General features: G+C 48.1%; 1 protein-coding gene across 1 annotated transcript in view; it reads right to left on the bottom strand.

The window, feature by feature from the left end:
• The window catches only part of LOC137321658 (pecanex-like protein 1), a 245,233-nt gene that overhangs the window by 158,333 nt on the left and 63,410 nt on the right, over positions 1-23,490 (bottom strand). Inside the window, exons 8-12 of the mRNA XM_067984156.1 lie at positions 20,491-20,584; positions 12,789-12,927; positions 10,778-10,920; positions 5,047-5,200; positions 4,930-4,962 (exon numbers count right to left, since the gene is read on the bottom strand). Of these exons, the coding sequence (XP_067840257.1) occupies positions 4,930-4,962; positions 5,047-5,200; positions 10,778-10,920; positions 12,789-12,927; positions 20,491-20,584 (563 nt within the window). The remainder of the gene's footprint in view (positions 1-4,929; positions 4,963-5,046; positions 5,201-10,777; positions 10,921-12,788; positions 12,928-20,490; positions 20,585-23,490) is intronic.

Raw genomic sequence — 23,490 nt, forward strand, 5'->3', positions numbered from 1 at the left:
GTCACACTGGGAGAACGGTCACACTGGGAGAACGGTTACACACTGGGAACGGTTACACGGTGGGAACGGTCACACTGTGAGAACGGTCACACTGGGAGAACGGTCACACTGAGAACGGTTACACACTGGGAACGGTTACACTGTGGGAACGGTTGCACACTGTGAGAACGGTCACACTGCGAGAACGGTCACACTGCGAGAACGGTCACACTGCGAGAACGGTCACACTGCGAGAACGGTCACACTGCGAGAACGGTCACACTGCGAGAACGGTCACACTGCGAGAACGGTCACACACTGGGAACGGTCACACTGCGAGAACGGTCACACTGCGAGAACGGTCACACTGCGAGAACGGTCACACTGCGAGAACGGTCACACTGCGAGAACGGTCACACTGCGAGAATGGTCACACACTGGGAACGGTTACACACTGGGAACGGTTACACTGTGAGAACGGTTACACGGTGGGAATGGTCACACTGTGAGAACGGTTACACACTGTGAGAACGGTCACACACTGGGAACGGTTACATGGTGAGAACGGTCGCACTGTGAGAACGGTTACACTATGAGAATGGTTACACGCTGGGAACGGTTACACTGTGAGAACGGTTACACACTGGGAACGGTCACACTGTGAGAACGGTCACACTGCGAGAACGGTCACACTGCGAGAATGGTCACACACTGGGAACGGTCACACTGCGAGAACGGTCACACTGCGAGAACGGTCACACTGCGAGAATGGTCACACACTGGGAACGGTCACACTGCGAGAACGGTCACACTGCGAGAACGGTCACACTGCGAGAACGGTCACACTGCGAGAACGGTCACACTGCGAGAACGGTCACACTGCGAGAACGGTCACACTGCGAGAACGGTCACACTGCGAGAACGGTCACACACTGGGAACGGTTACACTGTGAGAACGGTCACACGGTGAGAACGGTTACACTGGGAACGGTTGCACTGTAAGAACGGTTACACACTGGGAACGGTTACACTGTGAGAACGGTTACACGGTGGGAATGGTCACACTGTGAGAACGGTTACACACTGTGAGAACGGTTACACTGTGAGAACGGTTACACTGTGAGAACGGTTACACGGTGGGAATGGTCACACTGTGGGAACGGTTACACTGTGAGAACGGTTACACTGTGGGAACGGTTACACTGTGGGAACGGTTACACTGTGAGAACGGTTACACGGTGGGAATGGTCACACTGTGAGAACGGTTACACACTGTGAGAACGGTCACACACTGGGAACGGTTACATGGTGAGAACGGTCGCACTGTGGGAACGGTTACACTATGAGAATGGTTACACGCTGGGAACGGTTACACGCTGGGAACGGTTACACGCTGGGAACGGTTACACTGTGAGAACGGTTACACTGTGAGAACGGTCACACGCTGGGAACGGTTACACGCTGGGAACGGTTACACGCTGGGAACGGTTACACTGTGAGAACGGTTACACTATGAGAACGGTTACACGCTGGGAACGGTTACACGCTGGGAACGGTTACACACTGGGAACGGTCACACTGTGAGAACGGTTACACTGTGAGAACGGTTACACACTGGGAACGGTCACACTGTGAGAACGGTCACACTGTGAGAACGGTCACACTGTGAGAACGGTCACACTGTGAGAACGGTCACACTGTGAGAACGGTCACACTGGGGCGGGTGGGGGGATCTGATCACGGTTTGATTGAGTTGGAGAATTAGGGGCCTGGCAAATATGTCAGCTGGGCTGAAGAGTGGATTAAAAAAATATTTTTATAATTAATGGGGTGGGTTTTCATTTTTGGGGTTAGGGGATCATCCGCCAGTTATATACCCTCCCCGCCTGTTATATACCCTCCCCCCTTATATACCCTCCCCCGCGTGTTATGTACCCTCCCCCGCCCATTATATACACCCTGCCTGATATATACCCTCCCCCGCCCGTTACATACCCTCCCTGCCCGTTATATACCCGCCGCCCGTTATATACCCTCCCCCACCTGTTATATACCTTCTCACGCCCATTATATACCTTCCCCTGCCCATATTATTCCTTCCCCTGCCCATTATAGACCCTCCCCCTCCCATTACAGACCCTCCCCTGATCCTTATACTCCTTCCCCCACCTGTTATACCCCCTCCCCGCCCATTATATACTCTTCCCCCGCCCGTTATACCTCCACCCGATACATACCCTCCTCCACCCGTTATATACCCTCCCCCACCCGTTACACCCCCCATTAAACATTCCACCCATCCGTTATACCCCCTGCCCATTGTACCCCCTGCCCTTTATACCCTCCTCCACCCGTTATATACCCTCGCCCACCCGTTATACCCCCCCATTATACATTCCACCCGCCCATTATACCCCCTGCCCATTATACCGTTGTCCATTATAACCCCGTCCGTTATACCCCCTGCCCATTATACCCCTCACCTGTTATACCCTCACCCGTCTGGTATCCCCTCGCCCGTTTTACCCTGACCCATTATCCCCCCCGTCCGTTACACCCTGACCCATTATAACCCCGACCGTTATACCCTCAACGCCCGTTAAACCCCCCTCCCGTTATACGCCCCGCCCGTTAAACCTCCCTCCTGTTATACCCCCCACCCGTTATACCTCCATCCATTATACCCCCCGCCCGTTAAACCCTCCTCCCGTTATACCTCCATCCATTATACCCCCCGCCCGTTATACTCCCCACCCGTTATGCCCCTCGCCCGCTTTACCCTCCCCCGCCCGTTATACCCTCACCCGCCTGTTATACCCCCCCGCCTATTATACCCCCGGCCCATTATACCCCCCCGCCTGCCCGTTATACTCCCCACCCATTATACCCTCACCCGCCCGTTATACTCCCCACCCATTATACCCCCACCCGCCTGTTATACTCCCCACCCGTTATACCCTCACCCGCCCGTTATACCCCCTCCTGATGTTCCTTTTCATTGAAATTGAAACTCTTCCCCTGTACATTGAGCATTTTGTGAGTAACCCTATCCCCACAAAACGGTCACACAAAGTTTTTTCTCTCTCTTTTCCTTCCTCCTGCCCTTTTCCACATAATATAAACAGCACAGCAGCTTATTCACATCAGCAGCCTGACAAACATTCCTGGTAAAATATCTGACTCACTGAGCACCTCCACAGTGCTGGCGTTTCCCGTTTCCGCACAGGACGGACTCAGTCGAAAGTTTCAATTTATTGAGTGCCAACGGGATTACATAGGAACAGGAGTAGGCCATTCAGCCCCTCGAGCCTGTTCTGACATTCAATTGGACCATGGCTGATCTGTATCTTAACTCCATCCACCCGCCTTGATTAGAATCATAGAATCATAGACGTTTACAACATGGAAACAGGCCCTTCGGCCCAACATGTCCATGTCGCCCAGTTTATACCACTAAGCTAGTCCCAATTGCCTGCACTTGGCCCATATCCCTCTATACCCATCTTACCCATGTAACTGTCCAAATGCTTTTTAAAAGACAAAATTGTACCCGCCTCTACTACTGCCTCTGGCAGCTCGTTCCAGACACTCACCACCCTTTGAGTGAAAAAATTGCCGTAACCCTTGATACTCTTGCCTAGCAAAAATCTATCAATCTCAGTTTTGAAATTTTCAATTGATTCCACAGGAGAAGAGGGAAAGTCGGGGTTATGACAAACAGAAGCAAATGTTTCTTGCTTAGTGTTAACGGACCTGGACTTGCAACCCAGAGGTTGTGAGTTCAAAACCCATTGTGGTGAGTTGGGAAATTGAATTCAGTAAATCTGGTGATTGGTGAGCTGGCACCAGATAAAATGCCCATGAAAAACCCAACTGGTTCACTAGTTAAGGGAAAGGAACCTGCCACCCCTTTCTGGTCTGGGCCTACATCTGATTCCAGTCCCACTCCACATGGTTGACACTAAATACCCTCAGGGCAACTTGGGATGGGCAATAAGTGCGGCCTTACCAGTGAGACATGCATCTAGGGGTTGCCAACCCTCCAGGATTGTCCTGGAGTCTCCAGGGATTAAAGACTAATCTCCTGGACACTGTTTCAAGTAAACCGGGGAAAAAAATTATAGGGGCATTAAAAAAAAGTGTGAGTTTTAAAACTTTGGTTATTAGTTATAAAAATATCTGAGATGGGAAAAAAGTCTATTTGACAGCCAAAAATCATCCTATCGGGTAATGAGTTTGACTCGCCTTCTGATTGGCCTGGGGAAGCGTGGTGTCGCGAGGATGGGCTGTCAGGTGACTAATGGTAGCAGTGTAGGGGCGGGACATCGCGAGGATGGGCATGTCCAGCGACCAATGTTGGGAGTGGGTGGGGGGGGGGGGGCGTCGTGAGGATGGGCGTGTCAGGTGACCAATGGCAGGAGAGTGGGGGTGGGGGTGGGTCATCACAATGATGGGCGTGTCAAGCAACCAATGGTGGGAGTGTGGGGTTGGGGCGGTTGGAGGCAGGCGGTCATGTGATGAAACCTCCAGGAATATGGCCAACCAGAGTTGGCGACCCCTAACCGCATCCCAAGAACAATTTTTTTTTCTTTAAAATTCCATTAAGGGCGTTGGCTAGGGAGAGCAGCCCTTCCAATGGCGCCTTCCCGTAATCCCACTTCAGTGAATCAGGCAAATCTAGCTCGGGTCGTCCGGTGTCGGGGTTTGGCAGCACAAACACGGGAGTGCAGGAATATTGAATAGGCCAGAAAGTGATCAACTGGAAGAGGGAGACTAGCTGAAGCCAGGGCTCAGGAGTAGCTCGGTACTGTCATGGGAAGATGGTAGGGTTAGCATTCTGGAAGGGTGGAATCAAATGGGCCAAAGGGCCTCCTCCATCTGAGCCATTTAGATAAAGTATTTGAGTAAATTAGGGGTGTTTGCCCTTCAAGTGCGGTTTTGGTAACTCACGTGTACGGGTGATGCAGGATCAGGTTGGACACTCTGAAACAGAAGAAAAGTGCAGTCAAGAGATGCGACACATTAGCGTCAATTGAACGAGGGACGGAACACAACAGTCACACTTACTTTTAAAAGGGAATACTGACAGCTTGCAATAATCAGGCAGAAGTGGAAGATCCATAAATCCTTGAAAAATCCTTGGTTAAGTAGGGTGAATCCAAGAACGGCAACGAGGACTGCCAAACAAACAGCTAACACGTTTTCCCAAATCTCCTGATTTCTATGAAAATACAGAAAACTTCGTTTACTCGAATGTTGCTGCCAAGTTATTTTAATGGGAGATTTAACATAAACTGAGATCACCCCAAGGCGGTTTGGGCATCAGATGCCGGGAATTTCCGCTGATGTTCTCCTCATCAGCCGCTGTAACCTCAGTGGAAGCCCCGTTTATGCAGTGTATCTGGAATTACACCAGCTAATCGGGGGAACCGCCCAGGAAATTAAATAGAATTTTACAGCACAGAAACAGGCCATTTGGCCCAACTGGTCTATGCTGATGTTTAAGCTCCACACAAGCCTCCTCCCTCCCTACTTCATCTAACCCTATCAGCATATCCTTCTATTCCTTTCTCCCTCATGTGTTTATCTACCTTCCCCTTAAATCTATCTATGCTATTCGCCTCAACTACTCCTTGTGGTAGTGAGTTCCACATTCCAACCACACTCTGGGTAAAGAAGTTTCTTCTGAATTCCCTACTGGATTTATTAGCGACTATCTTATATTTATGGCCCCTAGTTTTGGTCTCTTCCACAAGTGGGAACATCTCTGTGTCTACCCTATCAAATAAATCCTTTAGTAATCATAAAGACCTCCATCAGGTCACCCCTCAGCCTTCTCTATTCTAGAGAAAAAAGCCTCAGCCTGTTAAATCTTTCCTCATAGTTATAACCTCTCAGTTCTGGTATTATCCTAGTAAATCCTTTTCCAATGCCTCTTTTGTACCTTTTTATAATATGGAGACTAGAATTGTTCACAGTACTCCAAGTGTGGTCTAACCAAGGTTCTATACAAATTTAACATAACTTCTCTGCTTTTCAATTCTATCCCTCTAGAATTGAACCCCAGTGCTTGGTTTGCCTTTTTTTATGGCCTTATTAACCGGTGTTACTATTTTTAAAGATTTGTGTATCTGTATCCCGAGATCCCTTTGTTCCTCTACCCCAACACTATTAACCCCAAATGTGGCAAGAGTTGGTACATTTAGTGTGTGACTGCTTCATGACCCCAATGCATCACAGAATCCACGAGAGGGCTCGCTCGTCTAGGCCTGATAATTGTAAATGACCCGGACATCACACAGGATATGGGAGTCATGGCACAACTGGGGGGCAGTGATCACAGAATGATTGAACCTGATCTGGAATTCAATAAAACCAAAGATGTAGGAGCCATATATCAAAGGGCTTAATTCAAAGAAAAAAGGGAACAACCTAAGCAAATTGACCGAGGGAGCGGGTGTTTAACAACACTTCAACAGAGAACACCTTTAAAGGCACAATGCTGAGCAGGTGCGATTAAGGGTATATCTGGGATATGAATAACACATTGACTAAAGGATAGAAAACAACAAGAACTTGTTAGAGGAATTACATGGGGGGGAATACTGAGTGGGGGGGACACCAAGTTGGGGAAGGACACTGAGTTGAGGGGCAGGGACACGAGTTGGGGGGGGGGGGGACACCGAGTTGGAGGGGGGGCACCGAGTTGGAGGGGGGGCACCGAGTTGGAGGGGGGGCACCGAGTTGGAGGGGGGGGGCACCGAGTTGGAGGGGGGGGGCACCGAGTTGGAGGGGGGGCACCGAGTTGGAGGGGGGGCACCGAGTTGGGGGGGGGCACCGAGTTGGGGGGGGGGGCACCGAGTTGGGGGGGGGGCACCGAGTTGGGGGGGGGGCACCGAGTTGGGGGGGGGGCACCGAGTTGGGGGTGGGGGGGGGAGACACCGAGTTGGGGGGGGGGAATGACACCGAGTTGGGGGGGGGGAACGACACCGAGTTGGGGGGGGGGACGACACCGAGTTGTGGGGGGGGGACGACACCGAGTTGTGGGGGGGGGACGACACCGAGTTGTGGGGGGGTGAAACCGAGTTTGGGGGGGGTGAAACCGAGTTTGGGGGGGTAGTGAGTGGGGAGGGTGGGACTGAGTGAGGAGGAGGACTGAGTGGATGAAGGACTGAGTGAGGAGGGAGGGACTGAGTGGAGGAGAGACCAAGTGAGGAGGGACCAAGTGGAGGAGAGACCAAGTGAGGAGGGACTGAGTGGAGGAGGGACCGAGTGAAGGAGGGACTGAGTGGAGGAGGGAGGGACTGAGGGGGAGGGGACTGAGTGGAGGAGGAACTGAGAGAGGAGGGACTGAGTGGAGGAGGGTGTGAGTGAGGGAGGGACTGAGTGGGGTGGGAGGGACTGAGGGGGGGACTGAGTGGAGGAGGGTGTGAGTGAGGGAGGGACTGAGTGGAGGAGGGACTGAGTGGAGGAGGGAGGGACTGAGTGAGGTGGGAGGGACTGAGTGGAGGCAGGGCTGAGTGAGGAGGGCGGGACTGAGGGGGGTGCCCCAGGGCTCTGTCAGGATCACTATTGTTTCCAATTCACATCAATGACTTGATCCAGAAATCCAATGCAAATTGGTCATTTTAAAAAATTTGTTCTCAGTGGTAAGGCTGGCATTTATTGCCCATCCCTAGTTGCACTCAGGGGGTGGTGGTGCCTTCTCCTTGCATCGCGGCAGTCCGTGTGGTGAAGGTGCAATGTAGGGAATTCCAGGATTTTGACCCAGTGATGGTGAAGGAATGTTGATATATGATCAAGTCAGTATGACTTGGAGATGATAACGATGTTCCCATTGCTGCTCTGTCCTTGGTGGGAGAGGTCATGGGGCTTGGTGGTGATGGCAAAGGAGGCTTAGCGAGTTGCTGCAATACATCCTTTAGATTGTACAGACTATAGCCACAGTGCGCTGGTGGCGGAGGGGATGGATATAATACATCTGGAGTATTGTGTGCAGTTTTGGTCTCCTTCTCTGAGGAAGGAGGTCCTTGCCATGGAGGGAGTGCAACGAAGGTTTACCAGACTGATTCCAGGGATGGCAGGACTGACGTATGAGGAGAGATTGGGTTGACTAGGCTTATATTCACTAGAGTTTAGAAGAATGAGAGGTGATCTCATCGAAACATGTAAAATTCTAACAGGACTAGACAGACTAGATGCAGGGAGGATGTTCCCGATGGCTGGGGAGTCCAGAACCAGGGGTCACAGTCTCAGGATACGGGGTATGCCATTTAGAACCGAGATGAGGAGAAATTTCTTCACTCAGAGGGTGGTGAACCTGTGGAATTCTCTACCACAGAAGGCAGTGGAGGCCAAGTCATTAGATGTATTCAAGGAGGAGATAGATATATTTCTTAATGCTAAAGGAATCAAGGGTTTTGGGGAAAAAGCGGGAACAGGGTACTGAGTTAGACGATCAGCCATAATCATTTTGAATGGCAGAGCAGGCCCGAAGGGCCGAATGGCCCACTCTTGCTCCTATTTTCTATGTTTCTATGTTTCCATTGAGTTCTGCAGCAGGGGCCCTGATCCAGCAGACTGCTCTGTCCTGGATGGTGTGGAGCTTCTTCGGTGCTGTTGCTACATGTTGTCCAGGTCCTGCCGTAGACTGACATGGAACTCCTTCATTATTGGAGGAGTTGTGAATGGAGCGGAACACTAAAGGCAAACAGCCGCACTCTTGCCCTTATCATGGGGGGAAGATCATTCGTGAAGCAGCTGATGAGAGTTGGGCCGAGGACACTTCCTGCAGCGATGTCCTGGAGCTGCGATGACAGGCCTCTGACAAACACAGGTAGGACTCCAGGCACTGGAGGGGTTTCCTACTGACTCCCATTGACCTTAATTTTGCTGGTGCTCTTTTGTTAAATGTTGCCTTGATGTCGAGGGCAATTACTCTCATTTCTCCTCTGGCTCATAGTCCCTGCGTCCATGTCTGGTTCAAGCCTGTGGCCAAGTTGAGCATTGGTCAATGTCACTTGGTGTCACATCTGATTACTTTTTCTATCACTTTGCTGATGATTGGCAGGTGGCTGATGGGGCAGTAATTGGTCGGGTTAGATTTATCCTACTATATACCTGGGCAGCTGGATGCCAAAATCAGAGCTGCATTGGAATAGCTGGGATAAGGGGCTGGCTAGTTCAGATTTGTAGGTCTTCAGCCTTACGTGCTGAGCTGACCATAGTTGAGGATGGAGATGTTCATGGAGCCTCCTTCTCCTCCTGTTAGTTGAGGATGGGGATGTTCATGGAGCCTCCTTCTCCTCCTGTTAGTTGAGAATGGGGATGTTCATGGAGCCTCCTTCTCCTCCTGTTAGTTGAGGATGGAGATGTTCATGGAGCCTCCTTCTCCTCCTGTTAGTTGAGGATGGAGATGTTCATGGAGCCTCCTTCTCCTCCTGTTAGTAGAGGATGGGAATGTTCATGAAGCCTCCTTCTCCTCCTGTTAGTTGAGGATGGGGATGTTCATGGAGCCTCCTTCTCCTCCTGTTAGTTGAGGATGGAGATGTTCATGGAGCCTCCTTCTCCTCCTGTTAGTTGAGGATGGGGATGTTCATGGAGCCTCCTTCTCCTCCTGTTAGTTGAGGATGGAGATGTTCATGGAGGCTCCTTCTCCTTCTGTTAGTAGAGGATGGGAATGTTCATGAAGCCTCCTTCTCCTCCTGTTAGTTGCCTGGTTGCCAACCATGGATGTGGTAGAGCCACAGATCTTTTCTTTGATCCGTTGGTTGTGGGGCTAATTACCTCCGTCTATAGCTTGCTGCTTTTGGTGTTTAGCATGTGATCAGCCCCGTGTTGTAGCTTCACACGATGATATCAAACTAGGAGAGGCAATGGGATCAGAGGAGGCAGCCCAGAAATTACAGAATGAGCTGGACAATGTGTGTGAGTGGGCAGGACAATGGGAGATGGAATTTAATGCTGGCAAATGTAGAGTGCGGGAGGGGAAAATGGGTGACATACGTACTCCATGAAGGGTGTTGAACTGGATGAAGTTGAGAAAGACTTAGGAGTCTTAGTAGACTTGGCACTCAAAATGTTGAAACACTGCAAAGCAACAATCAACAAGGCCAATAGAATGTTGAACTATGTAACCCAAATAGTTGAATACAGGCCAGAGGGAGTCAAGGTCACAGTGTACAGTGCTCTGGATAGATCGCATTGTAGTACTGTTTCCAGTTCTGGTCACCAAAACATTCAAGCACTGGAGGCAGTGAAGAGGAAATTTGATTCCCGTCTTATAGAGCTATGGGGAAAGACTAGAGAAACTTGGGCTCCAGTTTTGAAAGGGGACATCTAAGAGGTGGTCTTACACAAGCTAGTAAATGGTATGGAAAAGGTAAATCTAGAAACTTACTTTAGATGAACTCCAGCTCTAAGTAGGACAAGGGATCAGAAGTTTAGATAGATTTAGGACTGGTATCAAGAACATATTCTTACAGAGTGATCAACGCATGTAACTGGATTCCAGATGGAGAAGTGGAGGTGAAATACCTGGAATCATTTAAGAACTGCGAATTGGATGATGCAATGGTGGAATTTTAGGGTCATTCTGGATGGGTGAGCTATAATAGGCTGAATGGCCTTCCTCGTCTGTAATTATCTCGCGATCTTGCTGTAGTAGCAAATTCCTGTAATTAGCAGGTTTCATGTATACGTTTTGTACTAATGCTTTATCAAAGCAAGATCCGCCATAAGGAGAGAGTTGTCATGAAGTTATACAGCTTCAAAGGCAAAGAGGAACAAAACTATACACCTGTCAAGTAAAGTCAGCAAAGCCAGGCGATCGTAATGAATCTCCACCCACTTGCCCGGTAAGATCCAAAACCTGTAAGACTGTCTGCAGTTGGACTTTTCTTGTACTACTTTAAAAGCTGATTCACGATCCCCAGATCCACTCTTAAGAGATAAGAAGGAAAGATGTATGGTTAAACACAAAAGCAGAACAACCAGCCAAAAAACACAGCTACTCCCGCTCTATGTAACATATCGAGTCTTATTTTTCCTAAACTACACAGAAATAAGGAGAACAATCCCAGCTTCTCTAGTCTCTCCAGATGTGTGTCACAAAGCGGATGAAGAAACTCTAAGCTTTGGGACAGCAGCTGGTGGGAAGGCGTTACCTGGAGACTGGGTGTGGTATGTGCACTCACATATCCAGGGTTCAGTCTCTACTGTGCTGGGGGCCGTAGAGAAACAGCTACAGCTGTAGCTCCAACACGACTGACGGATGGAACCTGAGGGGGTATTGTACAGAACACTCGTGTGCTGTGCTGCTCACCCTATCTAATAACCAGCTAGTTCTTACTCTCCTGTGGGGGGGGGGTGGGGGCGGGGGGGGGGGGGGAAGAGAGGAGTATGAGGGGGAAGGGGGGGGGTAAAGGGTCTGTTTGGAATCGAGTTGGCTTTAAATGACAGGCCGAGCAATGGGTGATTGGTAGAGAAATTGATCCTCAGCCCAGCGGGTCCATGCAGGACTGGCTATTGATGGATTGGAGGGGTCGATCTGTGTCACTGGGCACTGGCTCCAGGTAACCCTGTGAGTCAAAGCCCTAACGAGTAGAAAGAACCTGGTTGTAGCTTACCAATCCTGTGTGCCAGTAAAGTGCGGGGTTTTAACTGGTTAATCTCTAATTACTTGAGGATCCCTAAGCCTTGACTGTGGCCAACCTAAGTTCTCAAGGCTTAGGTAGGTGGGGAGGAGCCCTATGGGGAGAGAGTGTGCAGCCTATTGTCAGGCAAACAGAATTTTCGAGCAGTTTAGTTTGGAGATTCCTAAAGATAGTGATGGGCCTCCTCACATCTCAAACACCCAAATGAACAAAAACAAAAAAAATTGCAGACCTGGGAACATTTGATTTTTACGATTGAGAAAATGAAGGAGCTGCATTGTACAGGACAGCATCACCGTTCAAAGCAACAGAGTAGAAGACACTGCATCAAATAATTACATGGGGGTAGATCTCGTGTAAAACGGGTGATAGCGAGTCGGCAAACTGTTTCACATCTCTCCCCATTTTTAATTCGATTGACTTGAATGGAAATAAAAACGGGGAGAGATGTAAGACGGTCTGTCCCCTCGCTATCACCCATCTTACACTATCGCACAAAGTCATGAACTCCCCCCACACGGGGATCAGTTAATGCTAAGCTCCTGTTTTAAAAGCCAGGAGATTGTCAGAGGAAAGGGATGACAGAAAGTCTTGGGAAAGAATGTTGTTAAGAGCAGAAGTAATATTTATTTTAACACAGTAAGGAGGAGCATATAAGGCAGCAGGACACGGTTATACAGGGAGTGATGCTGAGCCAAGGGGGCCCCACTGATTAACATACCCGCTTACCACTAGTTAACACATTTAATTTATGTTTTGTGTTATTTTAATGATATGTGCAATTAAACAAAGGACTTTTTAAAAAAAACAGCGCATGCTGGAAACACTCAGCAGGCCAGGCAGCACCTGTGGAGAGAGGGAGGAAGGTCCAGTTAACGTTTCAGCTGGAGGACCTCGTCTGACCCGCCAAGTTTTTATTTCAGATTTTCAGCATCTGCATATTTTTGCTTTGAAGGATTTTTTTTAAAAAAAAGTTGGGAATACATATCTTGAGTTGTGAATGGGGATGTTGAAATTCTAGCCCAACGGAATGTTCCGGCAAGACAACATTCATTTGAATATCTCAATTCACTCGTATGCAACCCCACTCTGATTATTTCGTTCCGACACCATGAGAGACTTGGCATTCCTCTCTCATCAACTCCCATCACCTACCTGGCGTGCCTCTGAATATCTTCGAATTCGCATCCTTTGCAGTATGACTGGCTGGTGTCGACGGGGTGCCTCCGCTGTGGTCACCTCTGCCTCATCGTGTCCATCTCCCGAAGCATAACTGGGAGAATGGGACTGATCCCTGGGATGAACAACACTTGTGATATTTGATGCTAGCTGGAGCTCCTCTGCTAACTGCCACAAATTAAGGAGGAAGTACAGACACACTATTTTTTTTATTAAAAGCTCTTGCTTATTACAGAACAAAAAAAGGCATGATATCATCCAAGTAATCATTACCAGGACATAACTTTATGCAGCATGCAGTTCCCCAGTGTCCCTACAGAATGGCAAGGCTCAGTGTTCACCCAGCCTGTGAGGAGGGCATACTGCGTTTTGCTGAGTAACACAGTGGAGTGATTGAGAAAGAGAGCGCGATGGGTCAGAGAATGCATCCGTAAAGAGGGGGAAAAAAAGAACAGATAGCAGAGAGAACCAAGAGCACTGTCAGAGAAGTACAGATTATTATTAGTGTCAGCCGTGGCTCAGTGGGTATCACTCTTGCCTCTGAGTCAGAAGGTCGTGGGTTCAAGTCCCACTAGAGACTTGAGCACACAATCCAGGCTGACACTCCAGTGCAGTACTGAGGGAGTGCTGCACTGTCAGAGGTGCCGTCTTTTGGATGAGATGTTAAACTGAGGCCCCGTCTGCCCTCTCAGGTGGATGTAAAAGATCCTATGGCACTATTTCGAAAAAGAAGCTTGACACCATCCAGGACAAAGCAGCCCGCTTGATTGGCACCCCATCCACCACCCTAAACATTCACTCTCTTCACCACCGGCGCACTGTGGCTGCAGTGTGTACCATCTACAGGATGCACTGCAGCAACTCGCCAAGGCTTCTTCGACAGCACCTCCCAAACCCGCGACGTCTACCACCTAGAAGGACAAGAGCAGCAGGCTCATGGGAACAACATCACCTGCATGTTCCCCTCCAAGTCACACACCATCCCGACTTGGAAATATATCGCCAGTCCTTCATCGTCGCTGGGTCAAATTCCTGGATCTCCCTTCCTAACAGCACTGTGGGAGAACCGTCACCACACGGACTGCAGCGGTTCAAGAAGGTGGCTCACCACCACCTTCTCAAGGGCAATTAGGGATGGGCAATGAATGCCAGCCTCGCCAGTGATGCCCACATCCCATGAACGAATAAGAGAGCAGGGGAGTTCTCCCCGGTGTCCTGGCCAATATTTATCCCTCAACCATCACTACTAAAACAGATTATCTGGTCATTATCACATTGCTGTTTGTGGGACCTTGCTGTGTGCAAATTGGCTGCCGCATTTCCCTATATTACAACAGTGACTACACTTCAAAAGTACTTCACTGGCTGTAAAACACTTTGGGACGTCCTGAGGTCGTGAAAGGCGCGATAGAAATACAAGTTCTTTCTTTATTTGACTGGCAATGTAGGTCACACCTCTTCTCACAACGTGTCTCCCACTCTGAGAACAAAGACTGGCAAGGGTCATATCCTGGTAATCCTTAATACAATCTCCAAGGAGAGCCACATCTTAGAGAGACATATCCAGTACACTGCACAGGGATAATCTCCCCGAGAAGCTGAAAATTTCCGGTGATCCTTTGATCCCCACACACGACAGGGAATCTCCAGTGATCCTTCAGTCCCCACAAACGACAGGGAATCTCCAGTGATCCTTCAGTCCCCACAAACGACAGGGAATCTCCGGTAATCCTTCGATCCCCACACACGACAGGGAATCTCCAGTGATCCTTTGATCCTCACACATGACAGGGAATCCCCAGTGATCCTTTGATCCCCACACACGACAGGGAATCTCCGGTGATCCTTCATTCCCCACACGACAGGGAATCTCCGGTGATCCTTTGATCCCCACACATGACAGGGAATCTCCGGTGATCCTTCATTCCCCACACGACAGGGAATCTCCAGTGATCCTTCATTCCCCACACACGGCAGGGAATCTCCAGTGATCCTTCGATCCCCACACACGACAGGGAATCTCCGGTGATCCTTTGATCCCCACACATGACAGGGAATCTCCGGTGATCCTTTGATCCCCACACATGACAGGGAATCTCCGGTGATCCTTTGATCCCCACACACGACAGGGAATCTCCGGTGATCCTTTGATCCCCACACACGACAGGGAATCTCCGGTGATCCTTCATTCCACACACACGACAGGGAATCTCCGGTGATCCTTTGATCCTCACACATGACAGGGAATCTCCGGTGATCCTTTGATCCCCACACGACAGGGAATCTCCGGTGATCCTTCATTCCCCACACGACAGGGAATCTCCGGTGATCCTTCATTCCCCACACATGACAGGGAATCTCCAGTGATCCTTCATTCCCCACACATGACAGGGAATCTCTGGTGATCCTTTGATCCCCACACACGACAGGGAATCTCCGGTGATCCTTCATTCCCCACACGACAGGGAATCTCCAGTGATCCTTTGATCCCCACAAACAACTGGGAATCTTTTGTGATCATTTGATCCCCACAAACAATTGGGATGTGTCGCTTGGCAACAAGCAGCATAAACTGAGCCACGTGTTCTGGTAGAGTTCATTTGTCATTTTTAAAATAATCTTTGGGAACTGTGTGTCCTGGTCAGTATTTATCCCTCAACCAACTGGTTATTTGGTCATTAACTTCACTCAGAGGGTGGTGAATCTTTGGAATTCTCTACCCCAGAGGGCTATGGAGGCTCAGTCATTGAGTACATTCAAAACAGAGATCAATAGATTTCTAGATAATAAAGTCATCAAGGGAAATGGGGATAGTGCAAGAAAATGGCGTTGAGGTAGAAGATCAGCCATGATCTTATTGAATGGCGGAGCAGGCTCGAGGGGCCGAATGGCCTACTCCTGCTCCTATTTCTTATGTTCTTATCTTACTGCTGTTTTTGGGATCTTGCTGTGCACAAATTGGCAGCCGCGTTTCCTACATGACAACAGACTACACTTCAAAAGTACTTCATTGGCTGCAAAGCGCTTTGGGATGTCCTGAGGTCGTGGAAGGTGCGATAGAAATGCAAGTCTTTCTTTTCTATATGTAGCTAAAATATTCCTTTACAAATGGAGTCAATGAAATGTCCTACTTTACGAGCATTTAATGAAGCAGCAGCTCTGGGAGTGGACAGCAGGATTCCTTGGAAGCTGGGTTTGAATTTTACCCTTGAGCAATATGTCACCTCCTCTGTCACCAACAGGTAAGGCTCTCGAATGCTTTCAAAAGCCAAATCAGAGGTCACTCAACATCGATCAGGCCTTAAGATCCCATTGCTTGCAAAGTACATAGGAACAGAAGGAGGCCATTCAACCCTGTTCCGCCATTCTATTAGATCACGGCTGGTCTGTATCTTAAACCCATTTTCCCGACTTTGCTCCATATCTTGATACCCTCACCCAACAAAAATCTATCAATCTCAGTCTTGAAAGTTTCAATTGACCCCCAGCATCCATAACCTTTTGGGGAGTCAGTTCCAGGTTTCCATTACCCTTTGCGTGAAGAAGTGCTTCCTGACATCACCCCTGAACAGCCTAGCTCTAATTTTAATGTTATGCCCCCTTGTTCTGGGCTCCCCCACCAGAGGAAATAGTTTCTCTCTATCGATCCTATTAACTCCTTAAATCATCTTAAACACCGCGATTAGATCAACCCTTAATCTTCTATACTCAAGGTATAGGAATGTCCATATGTGGAAGAGGTAAGGTAGACCTCAGAGCAGCATCATTGGTGACTGTCGATCAGCCAGAACATCCACATTCCTGGCTAAAGCAGAGAAACAGGGGGGCGGGGGCGCGAAGAAATAGGAGCGACTTGTTGTTTTAAAATATATTATATTTTTAAAACAATTCTATATTAATATTTAGCATTGAATGATTGGGTTTTTGTTCAATGGGACAGAGAAGGACAGTACTGTGAGATATCAGGTGGAACTGATGGGGATACAGCTCCCTCTAGTGAGTGCTGTAAGGATGGGAAACATTCTTCAATAATTTCACCACATTTCTCACAGTTAAAGAAAAACTTGCTTTTCTACAGCACCTTTCACCACCTCAGGATGTCCCAAAGTGCTTTACAGACAATGAAGTACTTTTTGAAATGTAGTCAGTGTTTTAATGTAGGAAACACGGCAGCCAACTTGCTCACAGCAAGATCCCACAAACAGCAATGAGATAATAATCAGATAATCTGTTTTTAGTGAGGTTGGTAGAGGGATAAATATTGGCCAGGACACCAGGGAAAACTCCCCTGCTCTTCTTCGAATAGTGCCGTGGGATTTTTTACGTCCACCTGAGAGGGCAGATGGGGTCTTGGTTTAACATCTTATCCGCAAGACGGCACCTCTGTGAGGGAGTGCAGCACTCCCTCAGTACTGACCCTCCGACAGTGCAGCACTGCCTCAGTACTGACCCTCCGACGGTGCAGCACTCCCTCAGTATTGATCCTCCGACAGTGCAGCTCTCCTTCAGTACTGACCCTCTGACAGGGCAGCATTTCCTCAGTACTGACCCTCCGACAGTGGAGCACTCCCTCGCACTGACCCTCCGACAGTGGAGCACTCCCTCGCACTGACCCTCCAACAGTGCAGCACTCCCTCAGCGCTGACCCTCCGATAGTGCAGCCCTCCTCAGTACTGACCCTCCGACAGTGCAGCACTCCCTAAGTACTGACCCTCCGACAGTGCAGCGCTCCCTCAGTACCAACCCTCCGACAGTGCAGCACTCCCTCAGTACTGCACTGGAGTGTCAGCCCAGATTTTTGTGCTCAAGGCTCTGGAGTGGGGACCTGATCCCACGACCTTCTGACTCAGAGGCGAGAGTGCTACCCACTGAACCATAGCTGACAAAAAAGACTACAGGATTACACACCAAATCACTGCACAACCCGTGTACATTTCCAGTCCCAACAGAACTTGTATCCAGAAAGCCAATTCAAATTCACACCCTGATACTAAATTGGAGTGGGGGGAGGCGAGAGTTAAGATGCAGGAAGCATCCAAGGATAAATCTTCTGGGAAGGGACTGGAGAATGAATGTCATAGCTTCTAATGGATGGTAACAAACAACTGAAGGTGCAGTGTAAAGGGATCTGGGACACTAGTAAACTTGGCATTTAGTATCTCAAATCACTGGGAAGCATCAATATAATACTCAAATGCTTAATTCTATTCCTAGATCAGTAGAGTGTAAGGCGGAGGAGGCCCTGGTTAGAGCTCACCTTGTGTTCTGAAGAAGGAAAATAAAGCAGCCTTTTTAAGTACATTGACAAAAATGAAGAATATATGAAGCACTGTATTGGCTCCTTTAATTTTGTCACTATACAGAATGGGTTAAAAACTAGGCTCACTCACAGAAATCACATCCCAGCTTCACTTGATAAAACTGTTATGGATGTTTGCTAGTTTGTCTGGAGCCTAAGGGAGGAGCCAAGCCATTCAATTCAAATAGAAATAACTCCTCCAGCCCCACGACCATCCGAGATCTCTGCGCTCCTCCAATTCTGGCCTCTTGCACATCCCCGATTTTCATCGCTCCTCCATTAGTGGCCGTGCCTTCAGCTGCCTAGACCCTAAGCTCTGGAATTCCCTCCCTAAACTTCTCCATCTCTCAACCTCTCTCTCTTCCTTTAAGATTTGTAAACAATTTTACAACACCAAGTTATAGTCCAGCAATTTTATTTTAAATTCACAAGCTTTCGGAGATTTTCTCCTTCCTCAGGTAAATGTTTCAAGATCTCCTTGAAGCCTACGCATTTATACATATTGAATAATACATGGTGTTTACAGACTGCCTCTGCAACTGCCCGTTGCCAAGGCAATCACCGTGTTCAGACAGAGAGGTGTCATCTGCAGAACCCCCGAATACACATTCAACAAAAAAACAAACAGGGAAAAAAAACAGAGAAAAAAAAAGAGAAAAAAAAACAGAGAGAGAGGCAGAAACATCCGGAAGGCAGAGAGAGCCAGCAAATGACCCATTATATTAAAAACAGATAACATTTGTTCGCTGGTGGGGTAACGTGTAGCGTGACATGAACCCAAGATCCCGGTTCAGGCCGTCCTCATGGGTGCGGAACTTGGCTATCAATTTCTGCTCGACGATTTTGCGTTGTCGTGTGTCTCGAAGGCCGCCTTGGAGTACGCTTACCCGAAGGTCGGTGGATGAATGTCCATGACTGCTGAAGTGTTCCCCGACTGGGAGGGAACCCTCCTGTTTGGCGATTGTTGCGCGGTGTCCGTTCATCCGTTGTCGCAGCGTCTGCATGGTCTCGCCAATGTACCATGCTCTGGGGCATCCTTTCCTGCAACGTATGAGGTAGACAACGTTGGCCGAGTCACAGGAGTATGAACCATGCACCTGGTGGGTGGTGTCATCTCGTGTGATGGTGGTATCTGTGTCGATGATCTGGCATGTCTTGCAGAGGTTACCGTGGCAGGGTTGTGTGGCGTCGTGGATGCTGTTCTCTTGAAAGCTGGGTAGTTTGCTGCGAACGATGGTCTGTTTGAGGTTGGGTGGCTGTTTAAAGGCGAGTAGTGGAGGTGTGGGGATGGCCATAGCGAGGTGTTTGTCCTCATTGATGACATGTTGAAGGCTGCGGAGAACATGGCGTAGTTTCTCCGCTCCGGGGAAGTACTGGACGACAAAGGGTACTCTGTTGGTTGCGTCCCGTGTTAGTCTCCTGAGGAGGTCTATGCGATTTTTTGCTGTGGCCCGTCGGAACTGTCGATCGATGAGTCGAGCGTCATATCCCGTTCTTACTAGGGCGTCTTTCAGCGTCTGTAGGTGTCCATCGCGTTCCTCCTCGTCTGAGCAGACCCTGTGTATTCGCAGGGCCTGTCCATAGGGGATGGCCTCTTTGACGTGGTTAGGGTGGAAGCTGGAAAAGTGGAGCATCGTGAGGTTGTCCGTGGGCTTGCGGTAGAGTGAGGTGCTGAGGTGCCCGTCTTTGATGGAGATTCGTGTGTCCAAGAAAGAAACTGATTCTGAGGAGTAGTCCATGGTGAGCTTGATGGTGGGATGGAACTTGTTGATGTTATCGTGTAGTCTCTTTAGTGATTCCTTGCCGTGGGTCCATAGAAAGAAGCTCCTTAAGATGCTCCTTAAAACCTACCTCTTTGATCAAGCTTTTAGTCAACTGTCCTTATGTGGCTCGGTGTCAATTTTCATCTGATTACGCTCCTGTGAAACGTCGTGGGACGTTTTACTACATTAAAGACTCTATATAAATGCAAGTTGTTGTTGTTGTTGATGATGAGACCAGCCAGGCCATCGGTAAGAATTGGAGCACAGGGCAATCCCAGCTCACTTTAACCCCTCCTTCTGATGGCCCACTGAAGCTGCACCAGTTGCTCATTCACAACCTTTAACAAGCCCTTAACAAGTTCAATTGTTCTTTTTCTAAGAGCCAAGAATACTTAGGACACAGTGATTAATTTATCACTTTCTCCTGACTCGATATGCGAGTCTTCGTTTACACAGAGGATTGCTGGTACCAGGAGGTTATGATCTTATTGAATGGCGGAGCAGGCTCGAAGGGCCGATTGGCCTACTCCTGCTCCTATTTCTTATGTTATCTAAAACGTTTGTCTCAGATTTCTACCTTATTTGTGGAACTGTTGTGAAAATCAGACACACTTACCATGAACTTTGAATATGTTCTGAACTTGGAGGATGATCCAATGAATTTTCAAAACCTCTGCTGTCAGGACCAAATGTGTATGACCTAACGTCCCCTAGGAACAAAATGACACCATATTCAACCATTCCAGTCATCTCAAACTTCACTCTCTAGTTCCAAAATATATTGTTACAGATTTCAATGCATTGGTCTACTTCTAATTATTATACAAATTGTATTTCCTCTGTTGAAGTATATATTGTTTACAAGGATGATACCAGAACTGAGAGGTTATAACTATCAGGAAAGACTGAACAGGCTGGGGCTCCTTTCTCTAGAAAAGAGAAGGCTGAGGGGTGGCCTGATCGAGGCCTTTTAAGGTTATGAAAGGATTTAATAGCGCCGACGTAGAGAAGATGTTTCCACTTGTGGGGAGACCAAAACCAGGGGTCATAAATATAAGACAGTCACTAATAAATCCAATAAGGAATTCAAGAGAAACTTCTTTACCCAGAGAGTGGTGAGAATGTGGAACTCGCTACCACAAGGAGTAGTTGAGGCGAATAACATGGATGCATTTAAAGGGAAGCTAGATAAACACATGAGGGAGAAAGGAATAGAAGGTTTGCTGATAGAGTTAGATGAAGAGGGGTGGGAGGAGGCTTATGTGGAGCATAAACACCAGCATGGACCAGTTGGGCTGAATGGCCTGTTTCTGTGCTGTACATTCTATGTAATTGCACTATTAATAACTGAAATATGCTGGGGAGATACCAGTGTTTAATGCCTGGCGACAGGCTAGATAGTTAACTAATATTTTGATATAAACATAGAAAACATGAGCAGGAGTAGGCCATTTGGCCCTTAGAGCCTGCTCCGCCATTTAGTATGATCATGGCTGATCCTCTATCTCAATACCATATTCCCGCTCTCTCCCCATACCCCTTGATGCGTTTTGTGTCTAGAAATCTATCTAGCTCCTTCTTAAATATATTCTGTGACTTGGCCTCCACAGCCTTCTTTGGTAGAGAATTCCACAGGTTCACCACCCTCCGAGTGAAGAAATTTATCTCAGTCCTAAATGTCCTACCCCATATCCTGAGACTGTGACCCCTTGTTCTGGACACCCCAGCCAGGGGAAACATCCTCCCTGCATCCAGTCTGTCTAGCCCTGTCAGAATTTTATATGTTTCAATGAGGTCCCCTCTCATTCTTTTAAACTCGAGTGAATACAGGCCGAGTTGACCCAATCTCTCCTCATACAACAGTCCTGCCATCCTAGGAATCAGTCTGGTGAACCATCGATGCACTCCATCTATGGCAAGTATATCCTTTCTTAGGTAAGGAGACCAAAACTGCACAAAATACTGTGGTCTCACCAAAGCCCTGTATAACTGCAGTAAGATATCCTTGCTCCTGTACTCAAATCCTCTTGCAATGAAGGCCAACATACCATTTGCTTTCCTAACTGCTTGCTGAACCTGCATGTTTGCGTTCAGTGGCTGGTGTACAAGCACACCCAGGTCCCTTTGTACATCAACATTTCCCAATCTCTCACCATTTAAATAATACCCTGCCTTTCTGTTTTTCCTTCCAAAGTTGATAACTTCACATTTATCCACATTATACTGCATCTGCCATGTATTTGCCCACTCACTCAACTAGTCTAAATCGCCTTAAAACCTCTTTGCATCCTCCTCACAACTCACGATCCCACCTAGTTTTGTGTCATCAGCAAACTTAGAAATATTGCACTTGGTTCCCTCATCCAAATCATTGATATATATTGTGAATAGCTGGGGCCCAAGCACTGATTCCTGTGGTACCCGTTGCTTGGGGCTGTATGGATTCCAAGTACTAAAGGGGAGGCCCTTTTTAGTCTTATATGGTCACCAGTGGATTCTTTCCCATGGTTCCAACACATTTCAGTAGTATCACAGCAAGGGTTTTACACTGATAAACAAACAGGGCAAAACCGCAGCTCGTTCATATTCCCATGTCATGTTCCACGGTCCCAGCTTACGATTCCCTACACACTGCGTTCCTGATCTCAGGTAGAGATGCCAAGCTTAAGGAACTTCCCCACGGAAGGGAAGGGAGGGAAATCAGGAGACAATTCTGCCTAGAGACCAGTTACAGACCCTGCCCCCACTCCGACCAGGGAAAGGTATCATGAACAGCAATAAATGGAAGAGAGAATTGGGAAAAGTATGTATTTATTTTCAAATTAAAAAAATATATATTTCCCATAGATATCACCTCGCAACAGAAAACCTGAAAGTTTAATTTAAAAAAAGAGATGTGAATGAGGAGTAATTCTGAATCAAATACAGCAACGTTTGGATTCATAACTTACAAAGATATAATAAATCACCCAGAAATAAATGCAGCTACAGACAGCCCCGTTTGACAGGTGAGTAGGAAAACAGCTGGGTTTTTTTGCAGAATTAGCAGCAAATTGATGGAGCACAAAAAAAACCTTTGAAGAAATTATATTTTAAATGCTACCAACATAACCTGGAAAATGCACTTCTGCACTTTTTTTGTTGGAGTAAGCAGGACGCCTTTTAAAACCATTACAGACATTATTTAAAATTACCAATCACTTCTGACAGATGTTACAATGTTACAAGGAGGCCACTCGGACCATTGTGCCTGTGCCAGCTCTTTGAAAGAGCATCCAATCATGGAAAGGTTAGAGCTTAGAAGAAGGCTATTCAGCCCATCGAGTCCGTGCTGGGTCTCTGCAAGAGCAATCCAGCTAGTCCCACTCCTCCGCCCTATCCCCATAGCCCTGCAAATTTTTTCCTTTCAAGTACTTATCCAGTTCCCTTTTGAAAGCCATGATTGAATCTGCCTCCAGCACTCCCTCGGGCAGTGCATTCCAGATCCTAACCACTCACTGTGTAAAAAAGCTTTTCCTCATGTCGCCTTTGGTACTTTTGCCAATCATCTTAAATCCATGTCCTCTGGTTCTTGACCCTTCCGCCAATGGGAACAGTTTCTCTCTTTCTACTCTGT

The sequence above is a fragment of the Heptranchias perlo genome, chromosome 5 (genome assembly GCF_035084215.1).
Source record: "Heptranchias perlo isolate sHepPer1 chromosome 5, sHepPer1.hap1, whole genome shotgun sequence".
Classification (NCBI taxonomy): domain Eukaryota; kingdom Metazoa; phylum Chordata; class Chondrichthyes; order Hexanchiformes; family Hexanchidae; genus Heptranchias; species Heptranchias perlo.